Source organism: Mustela nivalis (assembly GCF_964662115.1).
Source record: "Mustela nivalis genome assembly, chromosome: 2".
NCBI lineage: Eukaryota > Metazoa > Chordata > Mammalia > Carnivora > Mustelidae > Mustela > Mustela nivalis.
Genome location: NC_139021.1, coordinates 172205022 through 172229978, shown reverse-complemented (window position 1 = coordinate 172229978; position 24957 = coordinate 172205022). Strand labels below are relative to the sequence as shown.

The window sequence follows — 24957 nt, the reverse complement described above, 5'->3', positions numbered from 1 at the left end:
TGGTTTAATTTTAAAAACTGAAATCATATTTAAAACAATTAGTTTTTTTCCTAATAGAAGAAAGGTTAAGCAAAAACATTAAATATTAAAAATATTAAAATATTAAAAATGTCACCAAACTAAATTTTAACTCAACTTCTAAAAATTGAATTTCTAATAACCTGTGTTTACTTTTATAAAAGAGTAACTTTAATCTTGCTTCAATATCTTTGATAAAAGAGTAAACCTTCAGTCATATTTTATTTTCTTACTCTAACTGGCTAGTTTCTTGACTGCTGCTAATGACTACCATTAAAGTATATAAATCCTTTAGAATTGACTTCTTATACTTTATTTAATCTGTTTCTCATTCATCTAAAAAAAACAACAAAATACCAATACCTGGGCTATAAATGAGACTTTTAAGAATGACACATTATTAAAAGCTATTCACAAATATTATTGCTTGCTTCAAGTTCAAATTCTTAAATACCAAGTGACTGAATCTTTATTGTGTCTATTTTGAATATGCATTGTTTTCAATGAGATTACTTTATAAAATTGCCTTGAATAGATATTAGATGATGAATCAAAGAATCTGAAAAAATGTTGAGTATTATGTTACAAAATGTGTTTTATATTTTGTAACATAATAACAATATTTTGTATCTATATATGACTGTACTATTTCTGATGTATTTTCATACACATTACTTCTTTAATCTTTTGCCTCACATATTATACCCGTTTGAGGAACAGCTTCAAAGAAATGAAAAAAAATACCAAGTTTTTTCTGGGAATAGATAAACTGATAACGGTCATCATATAAAAAAATAAACAGGCAGGAAGAGCCAGGAAAACACTAAAAAAAGAAAAGCTTAAAAAACAAAGAACCAGCCTACTAGACATTAAAACATTTATAAGCCCTCTATAATAAAACGTTGTAATACTGGAGTATCAAGAGACAAACAGATCAGCAGAGTAGAATAAAAAATCCATAAGACATTTGAAACTTTAGAATTTAAAAAGCTTGTATATTAAATCATGGATCAAAATTTTTTAAAATAAATGTCAATTGGACAAGTGATGGAAAAGGTAAATTAACATCTATAGCTCACACCATACACAAAATTAAACTCGAAAACCATTAGTGATCTAAGTGTAAAAAAGCAAAAGGACACAAGTAACAGAATGCATAGGTAACTTGGATAGGCTCGGTATAAGAAAAAGTATTCTAACTCAAGAGTAATTATTTTGATGAGATTAAAATATAAAGACTTCACAGCCAAAACAAACAAAAAACCACCGTAAGCAATTTCAAAGGACAGATACATATTTGGAGAAAACTGTTCAACAGAAAATTGAGCAAAAAATACAGATAATTCACATAAATATAAAAATGGTCCTTAAATGTATAAAGATTATATTAATTTCACACATGATAAGAGAACTAAAAATTAAAATTTCATCTATCAGACAAAAGTTAAAAAGTATAAAAATATCTTCTGCTCACAAAGCTATATGGAAACAGGTACTCTCATAAACTACTAGTGGGAGTACAGACTGGTAGAACCATGACTAGCATACAATGTATGTGTTTATCTCTTAACCTCACATGCTCCCTTCTAGGAATTTATCCTGAAGATACACTTCTTAGAGTACAGAAATATACATGCACACAAAAGTTTCCACTATGCTATTACTGATATTTGAAATTACTGGAATTCACCTAAATGTTTACAGTTGTAGTATAACTTCATAATGTAGTACTAGGTAGTTATAAAAACAATGAGGAAGAGCTCTGTAATGTGGAATGATTTCCAAGTTACATTATTAAATGACAAAAGTTATGCTTTGTGTAAAAAAAAAAAAAACTAAGAAAATATTCATGTTTCTACATATTTAATTTTTAAAATAACATAGGGAGGAGAAACCAGAGATGGGTTTGAGATAGGTTACTTACCGGGCATGAGTGAGAATGTCATGAAAAGATGGGGGGGAGGGGCAAGGAGGAAACTGGCTTTTTGTACATTCGTGACTTTGAGGACCATGTTACTATTTCACGTACTCAAAAAAAAAAAAAAATTACATCAACAACACTGGTGGGGCACAGGTGGCCTAAAGCTGACTAAACACAGAAATAAATGAATGGCCCCAACTGAAATGACTAACAACCACACTGAAGGAGAGAAAAAGAGTGAACACAAGTACTTTTTAAACAGTTACAGACTCTATGTCCTCATACTGAAGACAAAAATAAATGTATAAATGCTAAATTCTAATTAGTAGACTTCCTTTTCGTGGAGGGTATGGCCTAGCAGTTCCAAAACTACTTTCTGTACATTTTAAGATTGAGGAAATTTAAAAATATATACTGTGGATAGTGAAAGTCGGCTTAAAAATTTGGACAGTAGAAAGAATAAAAATGAACCCTATAGTAAGGGACAGAAAATGAGGTGTTAGTGTAATCTTATGGGTTGTTGTTTTCTTTTTTTTAAGATTTTATTTATTTTATTTTAGAGAAAGAGTGCAAACAAGGAGAAGAGTAGAGGGGGAAAGTGGGGGAGGTGGAAAGAATCCCAAGCAGATTCTAGTTCAGCACGGAGCCCAAGGTGGGGCTCAATCTCACTACCCTGACATCATGACCTGCGCCAAAGCCTAAAGTTGGACCCTTAACTGACTGAGCCACCCAGATGCCCCTACACTCACAGATTTTAGTATAAAATATAGGTGGATGTAGAATTATATATCAATGTGTGTAGTTATGTACATGTATAAGAATATATAAGCATCTATGGTTAGAAATGTAAGCAATGTGTGTACACAGATATTTATTTATTCTCCAGTTCTGTCTGTTGAAGTGATCTAGAAATAAAATTGTCTTTGTAGCAAAGAGCCCACTAAAGGAACCAAGGCTGCTTAAGAAATGCCAGCTTTCAGTTAGAGCAGGGAAAGTACTAGATGGTGGCAAAAATACAAGAAAATGCTCAAAGAATGATAAAGAGTATATGAAAAATGGATGAGTATGATACAAAGAGATGATAGATAGATAAACAGATACATAAATACATAAATAAAATACACAGATGAACTAGAGAAGAGAAAGCTTTTCATCACAAAAGAAAGCCTAATAATTAGTATAGAAAGAATGATAGAAAATCACCATTTGGTAAAAATCATAAAACTAGTAGACTAGTTTTGAGATACTACAGAGTCTCAAAGTATCTCCTAAAAGATATTTTTTTTTCATTGAAGAATAATATCGTAACTTTAGAGTGAAGAAATCTGGCAGACACATTATCCAAATGTCCCTACTGAACATTACCTTTACTGGAATGATGGTAGCACGTAGGTCATGATGATAGCACGTAGCTCATGATAGCTCATGAGAAGAATTTAGCATAACTTCAGTGGTACTCCCACCAAAAGTATGTAGCAGAATATAACCATGAAGAAATGTCAAACAAAGCCATGTTCCATACAAAGCACATGCTATATACACACACCAAAAAATGGACTACAATCCTAAACAATGTCAATGTCACTTAATAAAAAGAAAGATCAAGAAATGTTCCAGATTCAAGAAGTCTCAAGAGATACACAAATGAATAAAACCAGTGGATTTTCTTTTTCTCTAAAGAACAATGCAGGGACAAATTAAAATCTAATTAAGGTCTATATTTAATAATAATACACACCAAGGTTGATTTCCTGATTTCTGGAACTGTAATGTGGTTTAAAAAATCCCTAGTTTTCAGAAAACATCACTAAAGTATTTAAGGGATAAAGGCCCATCAAATCTGCAATATTTAACTGAAACAGCAAGAGAGAGAGGAAGCACGATGGAACTCTGTGTATTACCTGCAACTTTCCTGTGCTAAATTATGTCAAAACAATAAAACAAAAAAGTTAAATAGACCTTTTCAATTTTGAAAAGATTAAACACTTATACACCAAAAAAAAAAAAAAAAGTAAAATACATGCTTATGTTTTTGACTTGTAAGTCGGTAACAACATTGCTTAACAACTTTGAGGTGTTCTTTTTTTCCCTATATGTTATCGAGGCTTTGTTTTCACCATAATGAGTAGAAGGCATGTTGTCAGCAATATGTGAAGTAAACAATTCCACACCTCAAGAAAACATTATTAATTCTTTCTCTTTCTGTAAATGAGATAAAAAGGTAGATGACAAATAGAGACACTGTATGGAGGGTATAGAGATTGTAGGGAGAGTATTCACTCATTCATTCCACAAATATTTAAGAAGAAGCTATTCCATTTCAGCTAACCTGTAACACCCAACAGCAAAAGAAGAAAAGAAGAATAGAGGACGCTTAATTGGTTTATCATTAACTAAGACGGGGGTGAAAGGAGACTATTTTTAAATAATGTAGTTGTTGAATTCAGTTTTTGAACCAATTAATATGAACAATTCTGGCCTTGTAAGGATGACAAAAAACAAGTAAACATTGCTCATTAAAATAAATACACAATTAAACAATTATATATTCCCTTTGAAGCCTAAAAATATAGATAATTAGTCTAATAAAATCACTAGATAAACCCATAGAGAAAAAGCAAGATGAAAGGTATAGATGAAACTGTGATTAAAAGAAAAGCAAATATTTGCATTCATACCCTATGGTATATAAAAATGGAACTTTGAAAGAAAAGGTTTTTCTTGGTAATAATATATTAAGAAGGATTTTAATATGTTTATGAACTATTTACAGAAAATATTTATGCTGATGCTTTCCTACACCTGCTCTAGGCATTTCTAACATATGATTAACTTGTCTACCGTCACTAATTACTTTTTGTGCATTATCTAAGCAATGAAAAAGTGTGTATCCAAATTGGCACTTAGCTGAATTCTAATCTTTAAAAAATCTATAAATATCAGACTAAAACCAAATACACACCTAGAGTTTCTTAGATTAACCTCTAATTTTCTGAAATACACTAAATAAATGTTTTATGTTTTTAGAATATGAGAAATATGCACCATTTTAAATTTACTTTTTAATTTTCATCCTATGCCTGTCATTTGAAGCAAATAAGAATTGCTTAATTTTTGTAGGTTTGTAAAATAGCCTTTTTTATTGTTAAATTAAATTATACCATCTTACTTCACTTTTTAAACAATCAAATAGTGCCGGATCCTTATAACACAAAATCTCAAGCAATACATGATAAGGGCACTAGGCATCACATCAAATGAAATTAAAGAGAAATATTAAACACTTAAGATAAAATAATAGCTTCTATGTAGTCCCCAAAAGATAAACCCTGTACTTGTAGATTTAAAGCCATTATTTTTTTAATTCCATGAGATATATTAGTGAACTTATTAATGAAAAGAAAGCATGCAAGTCACACATTTTATTGTCAAAAATATGCAAATTAGAGGTGGAAATAATTTGCAGCATCAGGCCTAGGAACTAACCAACTGCCAATAGCACTAACCAAATGCCAAAAGTTGAAATGAAGGTTTAAAGTTAGGATGGGCGGAAACTAGAAGTTTGTGCAAATAAAAAACAGGGAGAGACATCTTGAAAAGATCTCTCTTGCAATCTTGATCTTCAAGATCTTCAAGATCTTGAAAAGATCTTGAAAAAGGGTAGGTATAATAAAGGTGCGGAAGCAAGCCAAGCGAAGTTCCCCAACACTCAAAAGTTTACCAAGGGTGTCTCTAGCAGTTTCATGAGGTTCAGCCCACAGACATCTCGCTGAAAAGGCATCTAACACAAGAAAGTAGTAAAAACTGCACCTTCTACTAACCACAAATTACCTGACTTAATGTCAGGTCCAAATACTTTTCATAATCTCAGTTCTTCTTGTCCTTTTGATTCCTTTTATGAGAATAAAAGAGATAAACAGAGCTCAGAAAGATGAAATAGATAAAGAAAGCTTAGGGCTCTAAGTATTTGAAGTTAGAGGAACACATCCCTCAGAAAAACAAAACGCTTCAAAATAATTAGCTACAAATATCATAGAAGCTATAAAACAAAGATTTTTTTATTTTTAATTTTTTTAATCATTCAGTTTAAACAGGCAGCTCTGCATAATATAAAAAGCCTTTCTGGGGGGCGCCTGGGTGGCTCAGTGGGTTAAAGCCTCTGCCTTCAGCTCAGGTCATGATCTCAGGATCCTGATATTGAGCCCCCACATTCGACTCTCTGCTCAGAGGGAGACTGTTTCCCCCTTCTCTCTCTCTGCCTGCCTCTCTGCCTACTTGTGAACTCTGTCAAATAAATAAATAAAATCTTTTTAAAAATTTATTTAAAAAGGCTTTTTTTGTTTTCTTAATGTATTTAAATGTTTTTGAAAAATGTTATTCTGAAGCAAGTCTTTAATCAAAGTATAACTTCATGCCCATACCATATGCTAAATATCTACATATAATTACATAATTATTCATGTAATGGGCTCTTTTGGGGATATGTAAAGTCTCAGGTTGACCCTTCTTTGCCACACAGGAAAATCATGTACACTAAGAAAATACAAACTTTTTAACTTTGTTGTGTCAAAATAATTAATAGAAATAAGATTCTATGTCAAGTAATTTTCATCCATTGGCAGGTTTAAATCATTCAGGTCAATGCTCCCAGTTTGAGAGATTTAAATTACTTATGCTTATTTCAAGGAATACTCAAGGTCATTTGATTATAAACTTTCAGCTTCTATAAACACCTCTGATACGTGAGAAAAGTTTAAAATGAAAAAAATTCCCCTCCTAGTAGAGAAAAAGAAGAGCTCATTCAAATTCCTTTTACTACCCTCTTGTCTCTGAGGATAGTTGTATCATAGCCCAATGTATTTATTAAAGTATTAAACAGGGGCGCCTGGGAGTCTCCATCGTTAGGCATCTGCCTTTGGCTCAGGTCGTGATCCAGGGTCCTGGGGTCAAGCCCCATGTTGGCTCCCTGCTCAGCAGGAAGCCTGCTTCTCTCTCCCACTCCCCCTGCTTGCGTTCCCTCTCTTGCTGTGTTTCTCTCAGTGAAATAAATAACTAAAATCTTTTAAAAAAAATTATTAATTACTTCTGTAAAAGTCTGCTAAGGGTAGATATCCACAATATATCAAAAAATTTTAAAAATAAATAAGTTTTGCTTATACGAAACAAGGTAAAAATAGAACTGTCACTGTGTTGAAAGAAGTGATTTTCCCCAAACTAGGAAAGAGTTTTTTTATCACTATTAAAAGTAAAGACCTAAAATAAAATTTTAAAAAGTATGTAGAAAGAAAAAAATCAGATGAGTATAGTATTCAAACTCCTAGAAAAAGAACAACAAAATGAACAAAAAGACATAACAAAATTAGACTATGTTAAAACCAATTATGAATGCAGTGTAAAAAAAAAAAATCTTATTGATAATGCTATTAAACATGGCATTATTGTTTACCCCATTAAACATCTTGCAATAAAATAACCAAAAAGAGTTAAGACCTAGATGAAAAAAACTATTGGTCACATATGTCTACAATTTTTTAAATGCCTATATTTCACAATTTGGAGAGGTGAGTTTTTTTGTCGTTCTTCTTATTGTGCATCTTTTTATGAATAATCAAATAAAACAAATACATACAAATATTTTTTAACATTCTGGTGATTAACAGCATTATAGCTTAGTTGCCTCACACTTAGAACAAGGTATAATGAAAAGCATAGAATTAATGATAATGGTATAAAAGTGAAACTTATAAATTGAACTCAACTCCAAAGGGCCCACCCAGATCCTTCCATCATAATTAAACTCTTGGGGTACCTGGGTGGCTGGCTCAGTGGGTTAAGCGTCTAAAAAAAAAAAAAAAATTAAACTCTTTGTCCCTGGTTCTATCATTCAGCCTCTTCATAACACCTTATATCACCCTTACAATGTATAGAAATTCAAGCCCTAGTCCAGAGTTTTGCATATAGTTAAGTATTCAATAATTGTTTGTGAATCGAAGATAATCCTTCATTGCAAAGTAATACAGTACATAGTGTTGAGCCATTAGAGTACAGCAAGCCATTCTAGTCAATGAAACTTTCACTTATGTTCTTTTACTAACATTTATAAGTCAAGTTGAAGAAAGTATGACAAAAATAATACTGTTACAAAGTATAAAATCATAGTTTTATTAACATACTTAAGTTTACTGATGTAACAAATTTTTGTAATAAAAATAATAGTAATAATGACAATGACAGCATTCTAGAATAAACATTTGCCAGAAGCACAAATTATTTCTTATGTAAAGTACCTCATTTATGCCTCACAATAAATTAAATCAGTCATATAATTTTTAACTGAGGAAACTGAGACAATAAGAGGTTAAATAATTACCCAATGTGACAGTGGCATTGCCTGGATATGGACCCAAGCAGTATATTTCCAAAGCCCAAGCTGTTGACAACGTTATATTCTTCCATAGCTATGAAGATTGATAGACGGATGATAGACAGATAGACAGACAGACAGCAACTCCGGAGCAAATGTGTATCAAAGAATCTTCTTGGACATCAATGAGAAATAATTTTAATAAAAAACCACTTTTTTAAAAAGTTTTTTGTTTCAAGTTCTTATTTAAACTCCAGGTAGTTAATATACAGTATAATATTAGTTTCAGGAATAGAATTTAATGATTCATCACTCAAATATAATACCCAATGCTCATCACAAGTTGCCCCTCTTAATACCCATCCTCCTATATAACCTATCTCCCCACCCACCACACCTCCAGCAACCCTCAGTTTGTTCTCCATAGTTAACTCTTTTCTTTTTTTTTTTTTTAAATCATCCAGGTCAGTGCTCTCTCTCTTTTCTTTTTTTCCTATGTACATCTGTTTCACATTTCTTAAATTTCACATATGAGTGAAATCTCTGACTAACTTACTTCACTTAGCATAATACACTCTAGCTCCATCCACATGCTTGCAAATGGCCAGACTTCATTCTTTCTTGATGGCTGAGTAAAATTCCACTGAGTAATAATACACACTCTGTGTGTGTGTGTGTGTGTGTGTGTGTGTGTGTGTGTGTGTATCCCATATCTTCTTTATCCATTCATCAGTTGAAGACATTTGAGCTTTTTTTTACAATTTAGCTATCATTGATAACGTTGCTATAAACATTGGGGTGCATGTGAACCTTCAATTCAGTGTTTTTGTATCGTTTGGTAAATACCTAGTACTGCAATTGCTGGATCATAGGTTAGTTCCATTTGTAACTTTCTGAGGAACCTCCATACTTTTTTTCAGAGTGGCTGCACCAGTTTGTGTACTCACCAACAATGTAAGAGAGTTCCCCTTTCTCGGCATCCTTGCCAACATCTGTGATTACCCCTGTTGTTAATTTTAGCCATTCTGACAAGTATTTTTTTTTTAAGATTTACTTATTTATTTGAGAGAGAGAGAAAGCAGGGGAAGGGGCAGAGGGAGAAAAAGAATCTCAAGCAGACTCGGTGATGAGAGCTTGACACAGAGCTCAATCTCACCACTCCAAGATCATGACCTGAGCCAAAATCAAGAGTCAGACGCTTAACTGACTGAGCAACCCAGGCACCCTCTGACAGTTACTAATAAACCACTTTAAATAGTTAATTATAATAAAAAATAGTTAATTATAATAAAAGAATAGCTATGAATATGCCATAGTCTAAAAACAATCTGAGGAAAATCTACATGTACATTCATTAATATCGGCAACAATGTTAAATTGACTTTAGTACACTGAATTTAAAAAATAATCTCTGAATCTTCAGTACCTCTAAAGCTTCACCATTCAAATATAAATCGACTTCCTTCTTCCCCTTAATATCAGCAGACTTTGAATCTTAATAAATGCATCTACTAATGAAAAATGAACTTTTCCCAAAAAGGTGAACTAAAAATGAAGAAATACCAGTAAATTTATACTTCTTATTTTTTATAAATTTATTTTAGCCACAGCTGCTTAAAAATAATTCGCCAGATGTGACATACTGTTGATTTAGTTAGATAGGTAATATGGCCCTAAGAAATAAAAATGACTTTCATATATTACATCACCATAGAGAAGTCACAGACAGCAAAATAATATCTTGCCAACTTTAGGAAACAATGAAACTATAAGGAATTATTTAAAGCTCCATAAACTACCAGAGAATGTGCAGTACTGAATAAGATAGGCATTTATCTTTCATCCCCTTTAATTTTCCATTGCATTATGCCTCAGCTTGCCAGATGTGTAATGTCAGCAACAAAAATGAATATGGAATAACTGAACTTAGTCTTAAACCTAGAAGAGACATATCCTCCCCAAAGGGGAACATATTTCTAAAAGCACTTATGTCTATTGGAGTGATAAAACTTACATTCTAATTTAAAATATTTTATAGCTAATATAATGTTCCTTTTGCCTATGTTGGCAAAAAATCAATACTTTGGTAATCCTCATGACATTGCATTTGGCAGTGGATCCTTAGATAAGCACCAAAAACACAAGCAACAAAAAAATAAATAAGTAAACTGGACTTCATCAAACTTGGAAACTTTTGTGTTTCAAAGGACACTATAAAGAAAATTAAAAGGCAACCTACAGAATGGGAGAAAATATTTGCAAATTATGTATCTTCTAAGGGCTTAATATCTAGAATATATTAAAAAAAAAACCCTTATAATTGAACAACAACATCAACAACCCAAATAAAAAATGGGCAAAGGGCTTAAAAGACGCTTCTCCACAGATCTACAAATGGCCAAAAACAACACGAAAAGACAAAGGAACCTAAACAAGTATCTGCAGGCCATGTTCGTCGCAGCATTACTCACAATACCAATAGGTGGAAGCAACTCAGGGTCCATTAATGGATGAATGGATGAACAGAATGTATATACTCATACAACGGAACAGCATTTGGCATTTAAGAGCAAGGAAAATCTGACACATGCTAGAACATGAAAGAAAATTAAAGACAATTGTGCTAAGAGAAATAAGCCAGTCACTAAAGGACAAATAATGTACAATTTCACATATTTAAGGCTATCTGAAGAAGTCATGTTCATAATAAGAGAAAATAAAATGGTGGTTGCCAGTAGCTTGTGGAAGGGTAATAAAGAATTATTATTTAATAGGTACAGAGTTTCAGTTTTGCAAGATGAAAAAAGTTCTGGAAATGGATGGTGATGATAGTTTCACAACAATGTAAATGTACTTAAAGCCTTTGTGCTATACATATAAATATGGTAAAATGATAAATTTTATGTTATGCATATTTCACCACAATTAAAAGAAAATAAATTCTTCTAAAATGGGCAAAGGGCTTCTAAAGATATTTTTCCAAAGAAAATATACAATGGCCAACAACCACATGAAAAGATAAAGATAGTTAACATCACTAGTCATTAGGGAAATGCAAATCAAAACCACAATGGGATATCATTTCACATCCACTAAGATGATTAACATTTTTAAAAAATGGAATATAACTAGTGTTGGCAAGGATGTGGAGAAACTGGAATCCTCTACATTTCTGGCAGGAATGTAGAATGAGGCAGCCACTATGGAAAACTTGAACAATGGGGCAATTCCTCAAAAAGTTAAACACAGAACTGCCACAATGCCTCTTCTAGTTTATGCACAAGAGAACTACAAACCAATATTCAAACAGGTTCACAGCAGCACTGTCCACAGCACGCAAGCAATGTGAACGTTCTTATCTAGGTCAGGCCCTGGGCCCGCTCCTTGTTTAACCCTCCCCAATGTCCATAACAGTCTTAATCTTTGCATAGACAACAACGGGGGCTGGTCTGTGGGTGCTGTATGGGCAACCTCCATGTAGAAATAGAAAATTTAAAACATGAGCGACAAGGACTAACCTAGAGATAAAAAAGGATTACTATAAAATCACAGCTTAGAAGGAAATTTTTAAAAAGGAAATCTAAAAATTCCCTAAAAAGTAAGAGGAAAAAGCAGGAGGATATAGAGGAAAATGGAGAAAAGCAGAGTTTAGTGAACAAAAAACCATGCGATGAGAAGAGCACTTTAAATGGTCTTTTACTGTGCTTCAATTTCCTTACGTGTGCCTCTATTATGTATCATTTCATTTGACCTTCAACATCTCCCTTTTACATATGAGTACAAGGAGGCACTGACAGGTTGAGTGGTTATGGCCATACATGTGAACACTGGCAGTGGGGGTGGATATCAGTCCAGGATTCCAGGATTGATTCCAAACCCAAAAAAGCTTATCTGATATAAGGCATACCCAATACCTTTAATTATTTCTTATATCTAGAGTCAAAACAATGACTTACTGTTATTAAAAAATAATCAGTAGTGATTATTTCTTTAAACATTTTTTTTAAGATTTTATTTATTTATTTGACAGACAGAGATCACAAGTAGGCAGAGAGGCAGGCAGAGAGAGAGGAAGCAGGCTCCCCGCTGAGCAGAGAGCCTAATGTGGGGCTCGATCCCAGAACCCCGGGATCATGACCTGAGCTAAAGGCAGAGGCTTTAACCCACTGAGCCACCCAGGTGCCCCAGCAGTGATTATTTTTCAATAGGGAGACTACAGGTAATTTTTAATGTGCCTGCATTTGCTAAATTTCCTGTAATAAGCATGTATTAATTTTGCAATAAGAACTTTGTAAAGTGTTTCACAGAATTGTTATAATTCACATCACTCCTACTGAGTAAATACTACCTTCTAAAAATACTGGAACTTAATGGAAAAAATTTTCTTTTATAAAATATATTTTCCACAAGATACATATCTTCCTCAATTTTCTTTTCTGTAATAAAAATATACTGAAGTAAAAGAAAACATACTTACCCGTGCACTGTCCTCCGTTAGTCGGATCCCCGTAATAACCTGGCATACAGTCTTGACACTGCTTTCCTGTGGTAAGATTTTTACACTGTTCACACACATTGTTATTGATGCACGTGCTATGTCCATTACACTGGCAAGCTGAAGAAAAGAGTAAAAAATATCATAAATATCTACAAAACCACAGCATGTATAACACTTATCAAGACAAAGAATTTGTTTTACAAATTTAAATGGTAGCAAATGCCAAAGGACATTTCCCAAGATTTATTTTTTAATGTAAAATATATGTGGTTCAAAATATAAATACAGGACAATATATACAATAAATTATGTTGAAATTTTGTTGTATGTTCTATAAAATATAGGGGAAAGAGACAAAGTAAAACATAACATAGCTATGAGAGAGCGCACGTGCATGAGCAAGGGTGAGGGGCAGAGGGAGGGGGAGAATCTTAAGCAGGCTCCATGCCCAGCACAGAGCTCAATACAGGGCCTGATCTCACGACCCTGATATCATGCCCTGAGACAAAATCAAGAGTCAGACACTTAAGTGACTGAACCACCCAGGGGCCCCAAAAAGGAATACTTTTTTTAACACATTACTTAAAGATCCACATGAATATTTATCTGTTAAGTTATATACACACAAGAATGAATAATATAGCTTTAATAAAGGATGCTAAATTTCATCTTAATTATATTTACACATAATAACAAATGATCAACAAATATAAAATATTGTGCAGCAATAGGCCCTTACTTCAAAAAACTCTGTGTATGATTAATAAAAATAGTACTTCTAAATTAATTTGCATAAAAACAAATTATCTTCTTATCTTCTTTGGATAAGAAAAGCTTCAAAGCTTAGTCAAAATTCTATAAGAAAGTGAACTACACAAAATCACATTTAAAGCATAAGACTTTTTTATATGTTTGTAACATAAGATTTTAAAAGTTCTGGTATTAATTTTACAACAGAATTTCAGATGAGAGATAAAGTTCATACATGAAAGCTCATGCCTTTTGTGCCTATTTGGAACATAATGACTTAATTTTGTAACTGCTTGTCCAAACACCATCATCATTGCCACCCTCATAATCATTTTCATAATTATTACAACTAAGATAGCACTTAATTGAGCTTCCTCTTACTGTAGCCAGGGAAGCCAATATTCCATCAATACCAATTGTTGTGGCCAGCTACTATTCTGATTGGTCAGTGTACATATTGCATCGCGTTTAAAATATATAAATACTACTCAATTGCCAGATAGTATACCAGGTGGTAGACCTAAATTATATCATTTAATCCTCACAATAATTCTATATGGGAGGTATTACATTGAGGCCATTTCTAAGACTTTTTTTTTATTATTTTATTTTTTTAGTGTTCCAAGATTCATTGTTTATACACCACACGAAGGAAGCCTAGGTTAAGCAACCATCCAAAGTCACACAACTAATCAACAGCAGAAACAAACACATAAACAGAAAGTTTGAATCAAAAGACCAGACATTAAATACCATAGCTATTGTATGTAGAAAATTCGAAAGTGAGAAAGGGAGATCCTGAGAGAGTAACACAGGGTCACCACAAGAGCTAACATCAAAAGGTAAAGTAAGACATAGGCAATAACGGTAAAAACTGAACACCTATACTTTATAGAAATTTTCAGAACCATAACTCTACTATAAGACAGTATAGAAATAACATAAAGTCATCATGGGGAAATGTTAAATAAACTTCATCATCCTCTATAAAACTGAGGAAAATTATAGTTTTCATATTTTATATTACATTATGAAACAATGAGGAAGAAATTTAGAACAAGGAAAAATGTTCATGATAATTTAAGTGAAATCAAGGTACAAAACTTGATATTTAAAATGACAACAATTTTGTTTTAAAATGTATCAGTATGGAATGCCTGCGTGGCTCAGTTGGTTGAACATCTGACTGACTCTTAATTTCAGCTCAGGTCATGATCTCAGAATCGGGAGATCTAGCCCAGCATCAGGCTTCATGCTCAGCGGGAGTCTCCTTCTCTCCCTCTTCCTCCCTCCCATTCTGGCCCCTACTCACTATCTTGAGAGCTCTCTCTCTTTAAAATAAATAAATAAATCTTTAAAGAAATGAAAATTGGGAGACAAACCATAAAAGACTCTTAATCTTAGGAAACTGAGAGCTGCTGGAGGGGAGGGAGTAGGGTGATGGGGTTACTGGGTGATCACTGGGGAAGGTATATGCTATAATGAGCACTGGGTATTATATAAGACTGATGAGTCACAGACCTGTATTCCTGAAACAAATAATATACTGTATGTTAATTAATTGAATTTAAATTTTTAAAAAGTAAAAACAAAGTTTAAAAAAATAAAATAAAATATATAGGTTTGCCTATCGAAAGTTAATATAGGTTATCTCAGTTTAGTTAGTTTTTTTTGCATCATCAATTTTCTATAGCAAATTCATATTAGTTCTATAAAAATAATAATGTTAAGAACTTTGATTTTTTAAATATTTGTTTAAAAGTATAAGTTGTTGTTTCACAGAAACTTTATTATTGATACCACTAATTAACTCAGTCGGGTAAAAACAAATTTATTGAGTGCCCACTACATGTAAAGCATTACCTGAAAAAGTTAAAGTAAGAAATAGGTTACTATATATGTATTTTATGAATCTCCTGGTGACATATTTCCACCAGAAAAACAAATGCTTTAACTTCTGAATAAGATGTCTAGATTCAGCAATCACATCTAATATCCTCCTGTTAGCTCACCACTAAAATAAGAAGGAAACTTACCAGCAACTACAGGAATTTGGGTATGGTGACAACGACACAAATTAAACTAGAAGGTAGTAAACTACAATACCTCTGGAAATTAAAAGAGGATCCCTGGTGTAATGCCACTCACTGTCTCTTCCTGAAAATGAGAAGTTCAAAAGGCATTTCTGAGCCATAGGGCAATCACAAAGCATATTATTGGCTTGATGCCATAAAGCTCATGGAAAGTGTGATACAGGTAAGTGTAATGTTTAAGGTAATGAATATACCACACGAAAAGTTAGTACAATTTAGATGTGACTGCAGACAAAATTTCCAAGGCGGGGAAGAAAAGGCAGGGGGGTGGGGGTAGTCATTGTCCTGGCCTGTAACTAGCATGGCAACAATGGCAAAAGATAAAGCATGCTACACAAAGTGGAACCCAGACATAATGGCTGTGGCAAACACAGACAAGAAAAAGATAGACTATAAGCCTATGCTTATGTTTTATTCCCACTAGCATAGGGTGCTGAAGCGAAGAGTAATAGAAGCTTGTATCTAATAGTTCTTCCAGGATACATTGTTACTTGAAAGGTTCTAATAACAACCTGGCTGAGGAACATGAATAAAGCTAAAAAGAAGCCATCCATACTGTTTTGTCTAAATTTTAAAACCAGCCCAGATGGTTTCTTGTCTATATATACAAACATGTAAAAAGGAAAGAAAGAAAAAAGAAAGAAAAAAAAAATATTATGGAAAACTCAGCATTTGATATGCAAATAAGGTACATAGTTTTGCAAAGTATGTGCTCTCTAAAACAGATGTAAAACATTTAAAAATATCTGCTTGATATTCTCAATAAAATTCAAAACATGTATACACAGAAAATTTACTCAAAACATTTTTTAACACATACCCTATCTTAAAAGAAAAGGGATTATCAGATGCTAGAAATCAGAGCTGGGATTCAAAACAAGAATGTTAAAGAGAATCTTGAGCTAGTAACAGAATTTCGCTACCTATAGAATGGACAAACAAGAATAAGGAGACATGGGTTTGAAAACCCAATATGGCCAGGTGATATGGTCTCTGGCATCCTCAAGGAAGACAGCAAAACTAAACCATACTTACAAGGCTTGAAGCCTCCAATTGCAGCCCCTATCTGTCGGGGAGAAAAGCACATCACAAGTCCACTTGTGAGAACTTAAAGCCTATGCCAGACATATCTACTGGAAGAAATTCACATTGTCCACATGGTAGAGAAACTCCAACATCAAACATTAATGTAAAATCTGTTCTGTAATCAAGAAAAGCCTCATACACTTTGTAAAATCAGGTGTAAACGGCCCCTAGAAATACTTCTAAAAACTCAAACAAATACAACACAGAATACACAGTGAGAAAATCTGTTTTTCTGTAAAGGGCTAGATGGTAAGTATTTTAGGCTTTGCTGATGATATAATTTCTATCACAGTTCCTCACCTCTGCCATTATTGAGCATTATAGTGCAAAAACAACCATACACAATACATAACAGTTGAGCATATCTGCATTCCAGTAAAACTCCACTTACAAAAATAGGCAAGGGACCAGGCCTGGCCTTCAGGCCTTGCTTTGCAAACCTCTGACTTATGGGAGAGTGCGAGACAAGTAAATAAACGAAAACACAGGGTTAAACCTCAAAGAAAAAACTTACAAAGCATCAAAAAGAAGACTCAGAAGAAAGAAAGGGAGAGATAATAAAAATGAGAATTGATAGCCCAAGAACTGGACACTTAGGACAATTAGAAGATATGAAAATATTCAGAAGAATTAAAGACAAAGAATAAAAGAAGTAAAAGTAGGTATGATGACAATATCTGATCAAATAGAGAACAATGGTAAAAGCAAGTTTTTAAAAAGTGAATGAAAAATGAATTAGTAGAATAGTTTAATAACTAAAATGAAAAATACACTAAAGGGACTGAACAGTAGATTAATAATGACAGAAGAAAGAATTTATAGGTCAATAGAAACTATGTATGTACAGAGAAAAAAGAATGGAGAAAAGTGAACAAAATCTCAGATAAATATGGGAAACCATCAAGTACTCAGGCCTACATGTAATGGGAGTGTTGAAAGGATGAGAGAGAGTAGGGGAGGCTAAAATTTACTTGAAATTCTGAAAACTACCCTAATTTGATAAAAAAATGTTATCGACACAGTGAAGAAGCATAATTTTAAGTACAAAAAATATGAAGAAATAGACTGGATTAAAATTAAGATCTAATTGTATACTGTGTACAGGAGACACACCTAAAGATGCAAATATATTGAAAGTGAGTGAATGAAAAAAGATATTAACATACAAACAGCAACCATAAGAAAGTTGCAGTAGCTCTACAAATTTCAGATAGACTTTTAAAAAATTTTCTTAGAGATATAGAGGGACATTGTGTAACAATAAAGGTCAATTCATGAAGAACATATTAAAAGTATAAATACATATGTACCTACTAACAGATCCTCAAAATGCATGAAGAAACACAGAAATTAAAATATAAATACACAATTCAAAAAAAAATGGTTGGAGGCTTTAATACTTTCAACAAAAATATAACATCTAGACATTAGATCAGCAGGGGAGAGAAGACTTGAACACTATAAACCTAGACCAAACAAACACAAAGAGAAGAATCCACATAACAGCAGCAGAATATACATTCTTTTTAAGTACACCTAAAACATTCTCCATCAATACACTACATACCAGGTCATAAAATTGACCTCAAAAAATTTAAAAGAACTGAAGTCAGGGCGCCAGGGTGGCTCAGATGGTTAAGTGACCAACTCTCGGTTTCAGCTTAGGTCATGATCTCAGGGTCATGGGATCAAGCCCCCAGTCAGGCTCCACACTCAGTGTGGAGTCTGCTTGGGATTCCCTCTTTCCCTCTGTCCCTCCCCCATAAGCACTTTTTTTTTTCTGTTATAAAACAGTTTTATTTTTTAATTTTTTTACAAGTCTTTTGTCTCATTGACTAAGTTTACTTCTATGTATTGTATAATTTTTGACATAGGGATTGTCTTTTATTTATTTTTTATTTAAATTCAATTACCCAACATGTAGTATATTATTCGTTTCAGAGGTAGAGTTCAGTGAGTCTTCAGTTGCACATAATACCCAGTGCTCATTACCTCATGTGCCCTCCTTAATGCCTATCACTCAGCTACCCCATCCCCACAGCCACCTCCCTCCAGCAAGCCTCAGTTTATTTCCTGGAGTCAAGAGTTTCTTGTGGTATGTCTCCTTCTCTGATTTCTTCCCATTCAGTTTTCCCTCCCCTCCCCTATGATCCTCTATGCTATTTCTTAACATAATTTTACAATAATTCTCAAAAGACTATATTAAGTATCAAGGGCATATTCTAAAAACAGTACATTTAAACCATATTTAAATGTCCAGAATAAACAAATTCATAAATAAAGTATATCAGTAGTTTTGGGGTTCCAAGAGAAAGAAGACTAGGAAAGGACTATTAAGGGTATGGGGTTTTATTTTGGGGTACCTAAATTTACTGGAACTATATTCTGGTGACAGTTACAAACCTACCAATTATTCTGCAAACCACTGAATTATATACTTTAACATGGAGGATTTTACGCCATATGAGTTATACATCAATTAAGAAACGTACAAAAAATTAGAGCTAGGTAGATGAGCTGAAAAATAATTGACACAAATTCTTCCCATATTCGGGTTGAACTGGTTGAATTCTTCCCATTAGGAAGGCTGTACATAACATTATTTTATCCTTGCTCTCACCAAAAAAGTGGGATTTTTTTTTCCCATTCTTTGAACATGGATTGGCATCAAGACTTCTCAAAAAACAGAATGAAGAAGTGATGGTATACAAATTCTAAGTTTAGGCCTCAAGAGGCATACACACTCTGCTCTCTCCTTAGAATGCTAAAAATGACATGTATAGAGCACAGTCTATAAACGGGAGGATGATAGGACAGCAGAAATAAGTCATCCATAGCAGAGGACCCCTAGACCAACCAGCCAGCTCAAAGTACTAGACATGTGAGGGAAACATTTTAAGACAAGTCAAAGCAAATCAGAAAGCCAGATAACTGCAGTCACATTAAAAAATCAATTAATCAATCAACCAATTAATCAATTTAAGGGAGACTAACAGAAGAACTGCCTAGCGGAATTCAACAAGAAAAGAGATGATGCAAAATCATGAATAAAACTGCTTTAATACTGTGAGCCTGGGGTACTATGTTAAATAGTAATAACTGAAACATAAGTTTAACAAAAAACTAGAAACATGTATAGGAAGAATCAATGAATTGAGACACAGATCAAAGGAGATGCAAGAATATAAAATACAAAGAACAGTAAGAAAAATTATGGACATAATGAAAAAGCAAAGTCCTAGAAATAGAAGACAGAGTGACATGATGGGACAGATGCAATATGTGAAGATATAATTGCAGGAAATTGTACAAAATGATGAAAAAAATCAAGCTACAGAGTAAATAAACCATATAATTCACAATCACAATAACAAATAAAATTGATCCTTAGGTACAGCATATTAAAACTGCTAATCCATAAGTGACTCTTAATCTCACAAAACAAACTGAGGGTTCCTGGGGGGAGGGGGTTTGGGAGAAGGGGGTGGGATTATGGACATTGGGGAGGGTATGTGCTTTGGTGAGTGCTGTGAAGTGTGTAAACCTGGTGATTCACAGACCTGTACCCCTGGGGATAAAAATATATGTTTATAAAAAATAAAAAATTTTATTAAAAGCCTTAAAAAAAAAACTGCTGATATTCAAAAACAAAGAAAAAAATCTATTTTAAAAAGCCAGCCGGAGATTTAAAAAAAATACTACTTTCAAAAAGTAAACAATAAAACTGATAAAGGAATTCTTAAGAGAAGCAGTAGGAGCCAGAAGAAAAGGAAATTACATCTTCAAATTATTGGAGGGAAAAAATGTATCTATCAACTTAGAATGCTATTTCCAAAAAATATCCTTCAAATATAAATACATGCAAGTATACAATAAAAACATTTCTCAGGTATATGAAAGTAAACATCATTTATAGCTACAATTGAGAAACAGTATTTTTATAAATGTTAAATAAAATTCATCAAGCTAAAGAAATATAACAGAAGTAAATTCAGATCTATAGGAAAAAATGAAGATCACAGAAAATGAACACTACATGGATTAGTAAAAGGATTTTTTTCTTGTCATGATTTCTTTATAAGAAAATCATCTGTTTAAAGCAAAAACTATGCATTGTGTGGTTAATAACATATACAGAAGTAAAATATATGGCAATAATTAGACAAAGGACAGAAAAAGAGCAAATGGAATTACACTATTGTAATATTCTTACCTTATACATGAAGTAGTATAATATTGATTCAAGGTAGACTGTGATAAGATAAAGATGACTATTACAATCACTACAGCAGTCACTAAAAAAAACACAAAAGAAGTATAGCTAAAAATCCAATAAAAGTGATAAAAATGGACTTTAAAAACACTCAATTAATCCAAAAAAGGCAAAAGGAAGAATCAACAACAGAAGAAAAAAATAAAAGAAATTTAAAAAATAAATACCATGATGGTAGAACTAAAACTCAATTATACCAGTATTATATTAAATCTAAATTGACTAAACACTCTGATAAAGGGCAGAGATTGTCAGACTAGATTTAAAAAACAAAACAAAACAAACAAAAAAGGCAAGACCTATATGTTGTTTACAAGAGATTCATTATTGTTGATAAAAACAGACAGAAGACTTCCTCTTCTGCCAATAAGGCATTAACCACTCTAAGAATTGACCTCCACTTGTAAACAACAAACATGAAACAGAATATATGAAACAACTACTTTCAAAACTTTCAAAAAACTACTTTTTAAAGCAGCTCAAGAATGGCATCTGAGAAAAATGGAAACATGGGCCTATGACTCCCCTGACTTGTTACCTGGAGACAGATTTAAGGAAGCAGCCCAGGGAGGCAAAGCCAAACAATGGCCAGAGAGTCATTTAGCTGAGAAAGCTAAAATCAAAGACAGGGGAGGTCACAGTGGCTAGAATTTGGGGATTAAAACATGAGAGGAAAGAGAGCTATACATATCAATCTACTGAGGAGTTTTCTTAAATCTTTGGCTGCATAATGACAGAGTCTGAAACTCCATGAAGTTAGAGAAAGTACCACCAGAAAACAGTAAGTCAAACAATGCCAGTAGCTCACAAAGGACTGGAATACTTTGTATTCCAACTGGAGTGGAGACCCCTTAATACAAAGAGCACTCTATAGAGACCACAGAAAGACAGTGACTTAGCAGTGGAAATAAATTAGCCCTGAACTTAGGACTGCTACGTACAGGAACTTAAAAAAAAAAAAAAAAGAAAAGAAAAGAAAAGAAAAAACTTAAAAACAATTCTTGAAATGATCATACAGATTCTAAGTAACGTAACTGCATGCCAGAATAAAGTACAACACACTAAAAGAAACAGAACAAAACTATATAATAAAATTCCAAAAATTCACAATGTCTAGAATACCACAAAAAAAAAATAACCAAGCTGGAACATCTGCTCCTTCATCAGTAAAACAAACAAAAAAATCAATAGAACAAACAAACAAGAAAACATCACACATGATGGAATGAGCACAGAATGATTTTTAAAACAGCTATTGAAAGTATGCTTTATTCCTGAGTAGCTGGGTCAGGTAAGTGTCTACTCCTGATTTCAGCTCAGGTCATGCTCTCAGGGCCTTCAGTTCAAGCCCAACATCAGCTCTGAACTAGGCATTGAGTCTGTTTAAGAATCTCTCTCCCTCTCCTTTTGTCCTTACTCCCAGTCTCTTGCTCTTTCTATAAATAAATAAATAAATAAATAAGCTTTATATGTTCAAGAATATAAAATAAAACATGAACATAAAAAGGAGAGAAATGGAAAATACAGAAGTGATTAAAACACCATTTTAAAAAGATGAAAAATAAAACAAAATAAAAAACTAATTCAATGAGGAAAAAAGTAGTCTTTCAACAAATGGTGCTTGGACACCTGGATAAAAAAAAATGTTCAAGAATTGAGTTGGATCCACATCCCATATCACACACAAAAATTAACTCAAAATAGATAAAAAACCTAAATGTAATAGCTAAAACTATTAAATTCTTAGAAAAAAAAAAAACACAGGAGTAAACCTTTGGTATCTTACATTATGCATGGTTTTCCAGATAAGACACCAAATGAAAAAAAAAAAAAAAAAGAACCAGATAGGCCATCATCAAAATTTAAAATTTTTGTGCAACAGGGGTGCCTGGGTGACTTAGTCAGTTAACTGTCTGCCTTCAGCTTAGGTCATGATCCCCAGGTCTTGGGATTAAGCCCTGCATCAGGCTCCTTGCTCCACAGGAAGCCTGCTTCTCCCTCTCCCTTTTGCACCACTCCCCCTGCTTGTGCTCACTCTCTCTTTTTCTGTCAAATACATAAATAAAATCTTCAAAAACATTTTTGTGTGTGTGCAACAGAGTACATTATCAAGAAAATGACAGAACAATCCATAGAGTAGAAAATATATTTGCAAATCAATCTTTGATAAAGGACTTACATCTACAGTATATAATGAATTCTTATGGTTCAATAATAATAAGACAAATATCCCAATTAAATAATGGGCAAAGAATATTATGGACATTTCTCTGAAAAAGAGTGGAAAAAGCCAATAGGCACATGAAAAGATGCTCAACACCATATCCACTTAGAAACTGTATATCATAACTGCAGTGAGATACCACCTCACACAAACCAGGATAATTATAATCAAAATGACATGAAATAACCAATGTTGGTAAAGATATAGAGTAATCAGAACCCCTTGTGAACTGTCAGTGGCAATATAAAATAACACAGCAGCAGCTGAAACAGTTTGGTAGTTCCTCAAAAGGTTTGATGTAGTCGCTGTTTGACCCAAAGTAATTGTATCTAGTAAAGATACACCATTTCAAAAGTGATGAAAATAGGTCCACACATAAATTCTTACATGCATGTTTATAGAAGCATTATCCAAAAGACTCAAATTGTAAAGACTCAAATGTCCATCAGGTCATAACTGAATAAATAAATTGTGGTATATTCATAAAATTGAACATTATCTAGTAATATAAAGAAATAAAGTACTGCTATATGCAGCAACATGGATCAAATTTGAAAATATTACAGAATGTGAAAGAAACCAGTCTCAACAGACTACCACTATGAGTCAAGTTACTTAAAATGTCCAAAATACATAAATCCATAGAGATATAAAGATTAGAGATACATAATGGATACAGAAAACCATTAAAGATATAAAGATTACCTATTGCTGACAAGGGTAAGTGGGGGCTTAATAGTGACTGCCAATAAGTAGAAGTTTTCTTCTGGGGATGGTAAAATTTCTTTTAAATTGATGGTGGTGATAGCTGCATAATTGATTATACTAAAAACTCATTGAGTTATATACTTTTAAATGGGTAAATTGTATGTTATGGTGGTTAATCTTTGGTGTCAATAAAACTAGGTTACAGTACTCAGCTTTTTAATCAAACACTAATGGCCTCCTCTTCAGTGTGGTAGGAACTTGTATATGATATGTATATGATAGAAGGGTCATCAGCTTAATCTGGTGATTCAGTTATATTACATGGCATAGCTGACTTTAAGAAAAGAAACTCATTCTGATTGAATCCAACCAAAAGATCCTTTAAAAGAAATTGGTCTCTACTGGAAGTAAGAGATTCAAAGTGAGAGATTCCATGTGACCTTTTGAGATGATGTTGCTAGTTTTAGTGATGGAGGGGGACATGTGGGAAAGAATGTGAGCATACTTCAGGAGATGAAGTGGTTTACTATTGATAGCCAGTGAAAAAACAGGCACTTAGTTATACAACTGCAAGAACTGAATTTTGACAAAAATCTGGGTAAGTTTGGAAGCACATTCTTCTCCAGAGCTTCCAAAGACTCAGCCTGGCACTTGATTACAGCCTCTGAGAACTTGAGCTGAGAAGCCAACCAGGCCACATCCAAGAGCTATAATCCCAAGCTATAATTGTGTATTGTTTAGGCCTCTAAGTCTGTGGTAATTAGTCATGCTGCAAAAGAAAACTAATACATTCTCCAAAATAGAGCCGTGGACAAAAACAAACAAACTGATGTGATGGCAGCTACTTATCTCTAAGTAGAAAGTGGTAACCTACAATATCTCTGGAAATCAAAAGAGAAGCCTTATCATACACTGTTGAACCTTCACCTATTTTGAATGTTTACGGTTAGGTAGAAATGTTCAGGAATGTTATGTCCTCTTGATGAATTCACCTATTTATCTTTGTGAATTGATCCTCTTTA

General features: G+C 33.1%; 1 protein-coding gene across 3 annotated transcripts in view; it reads right to left on the bottom strand.

Moving 5' to 3' along the window:
- The window catches only part of ATRNL1 (attractin like 1), an 815229-nt gene that overhangs the window by 580656 nt on the left and 209616 nt on the right, over positions 1-24957 (bottom strand). For all 3 annotated transcript variants that reach the window (XM_082721458.1, XM_082721457.1, XM_082721456.1), the window contains exon 19: positions 12781-12918. In XM_082721458.1, the coding sequence (XP_082577584.1) occupies positions 12781-12918 (138 nt within the window). The remainder of the gene's footprint in view (positions 1-12780; positions 12919-24957) is intronic.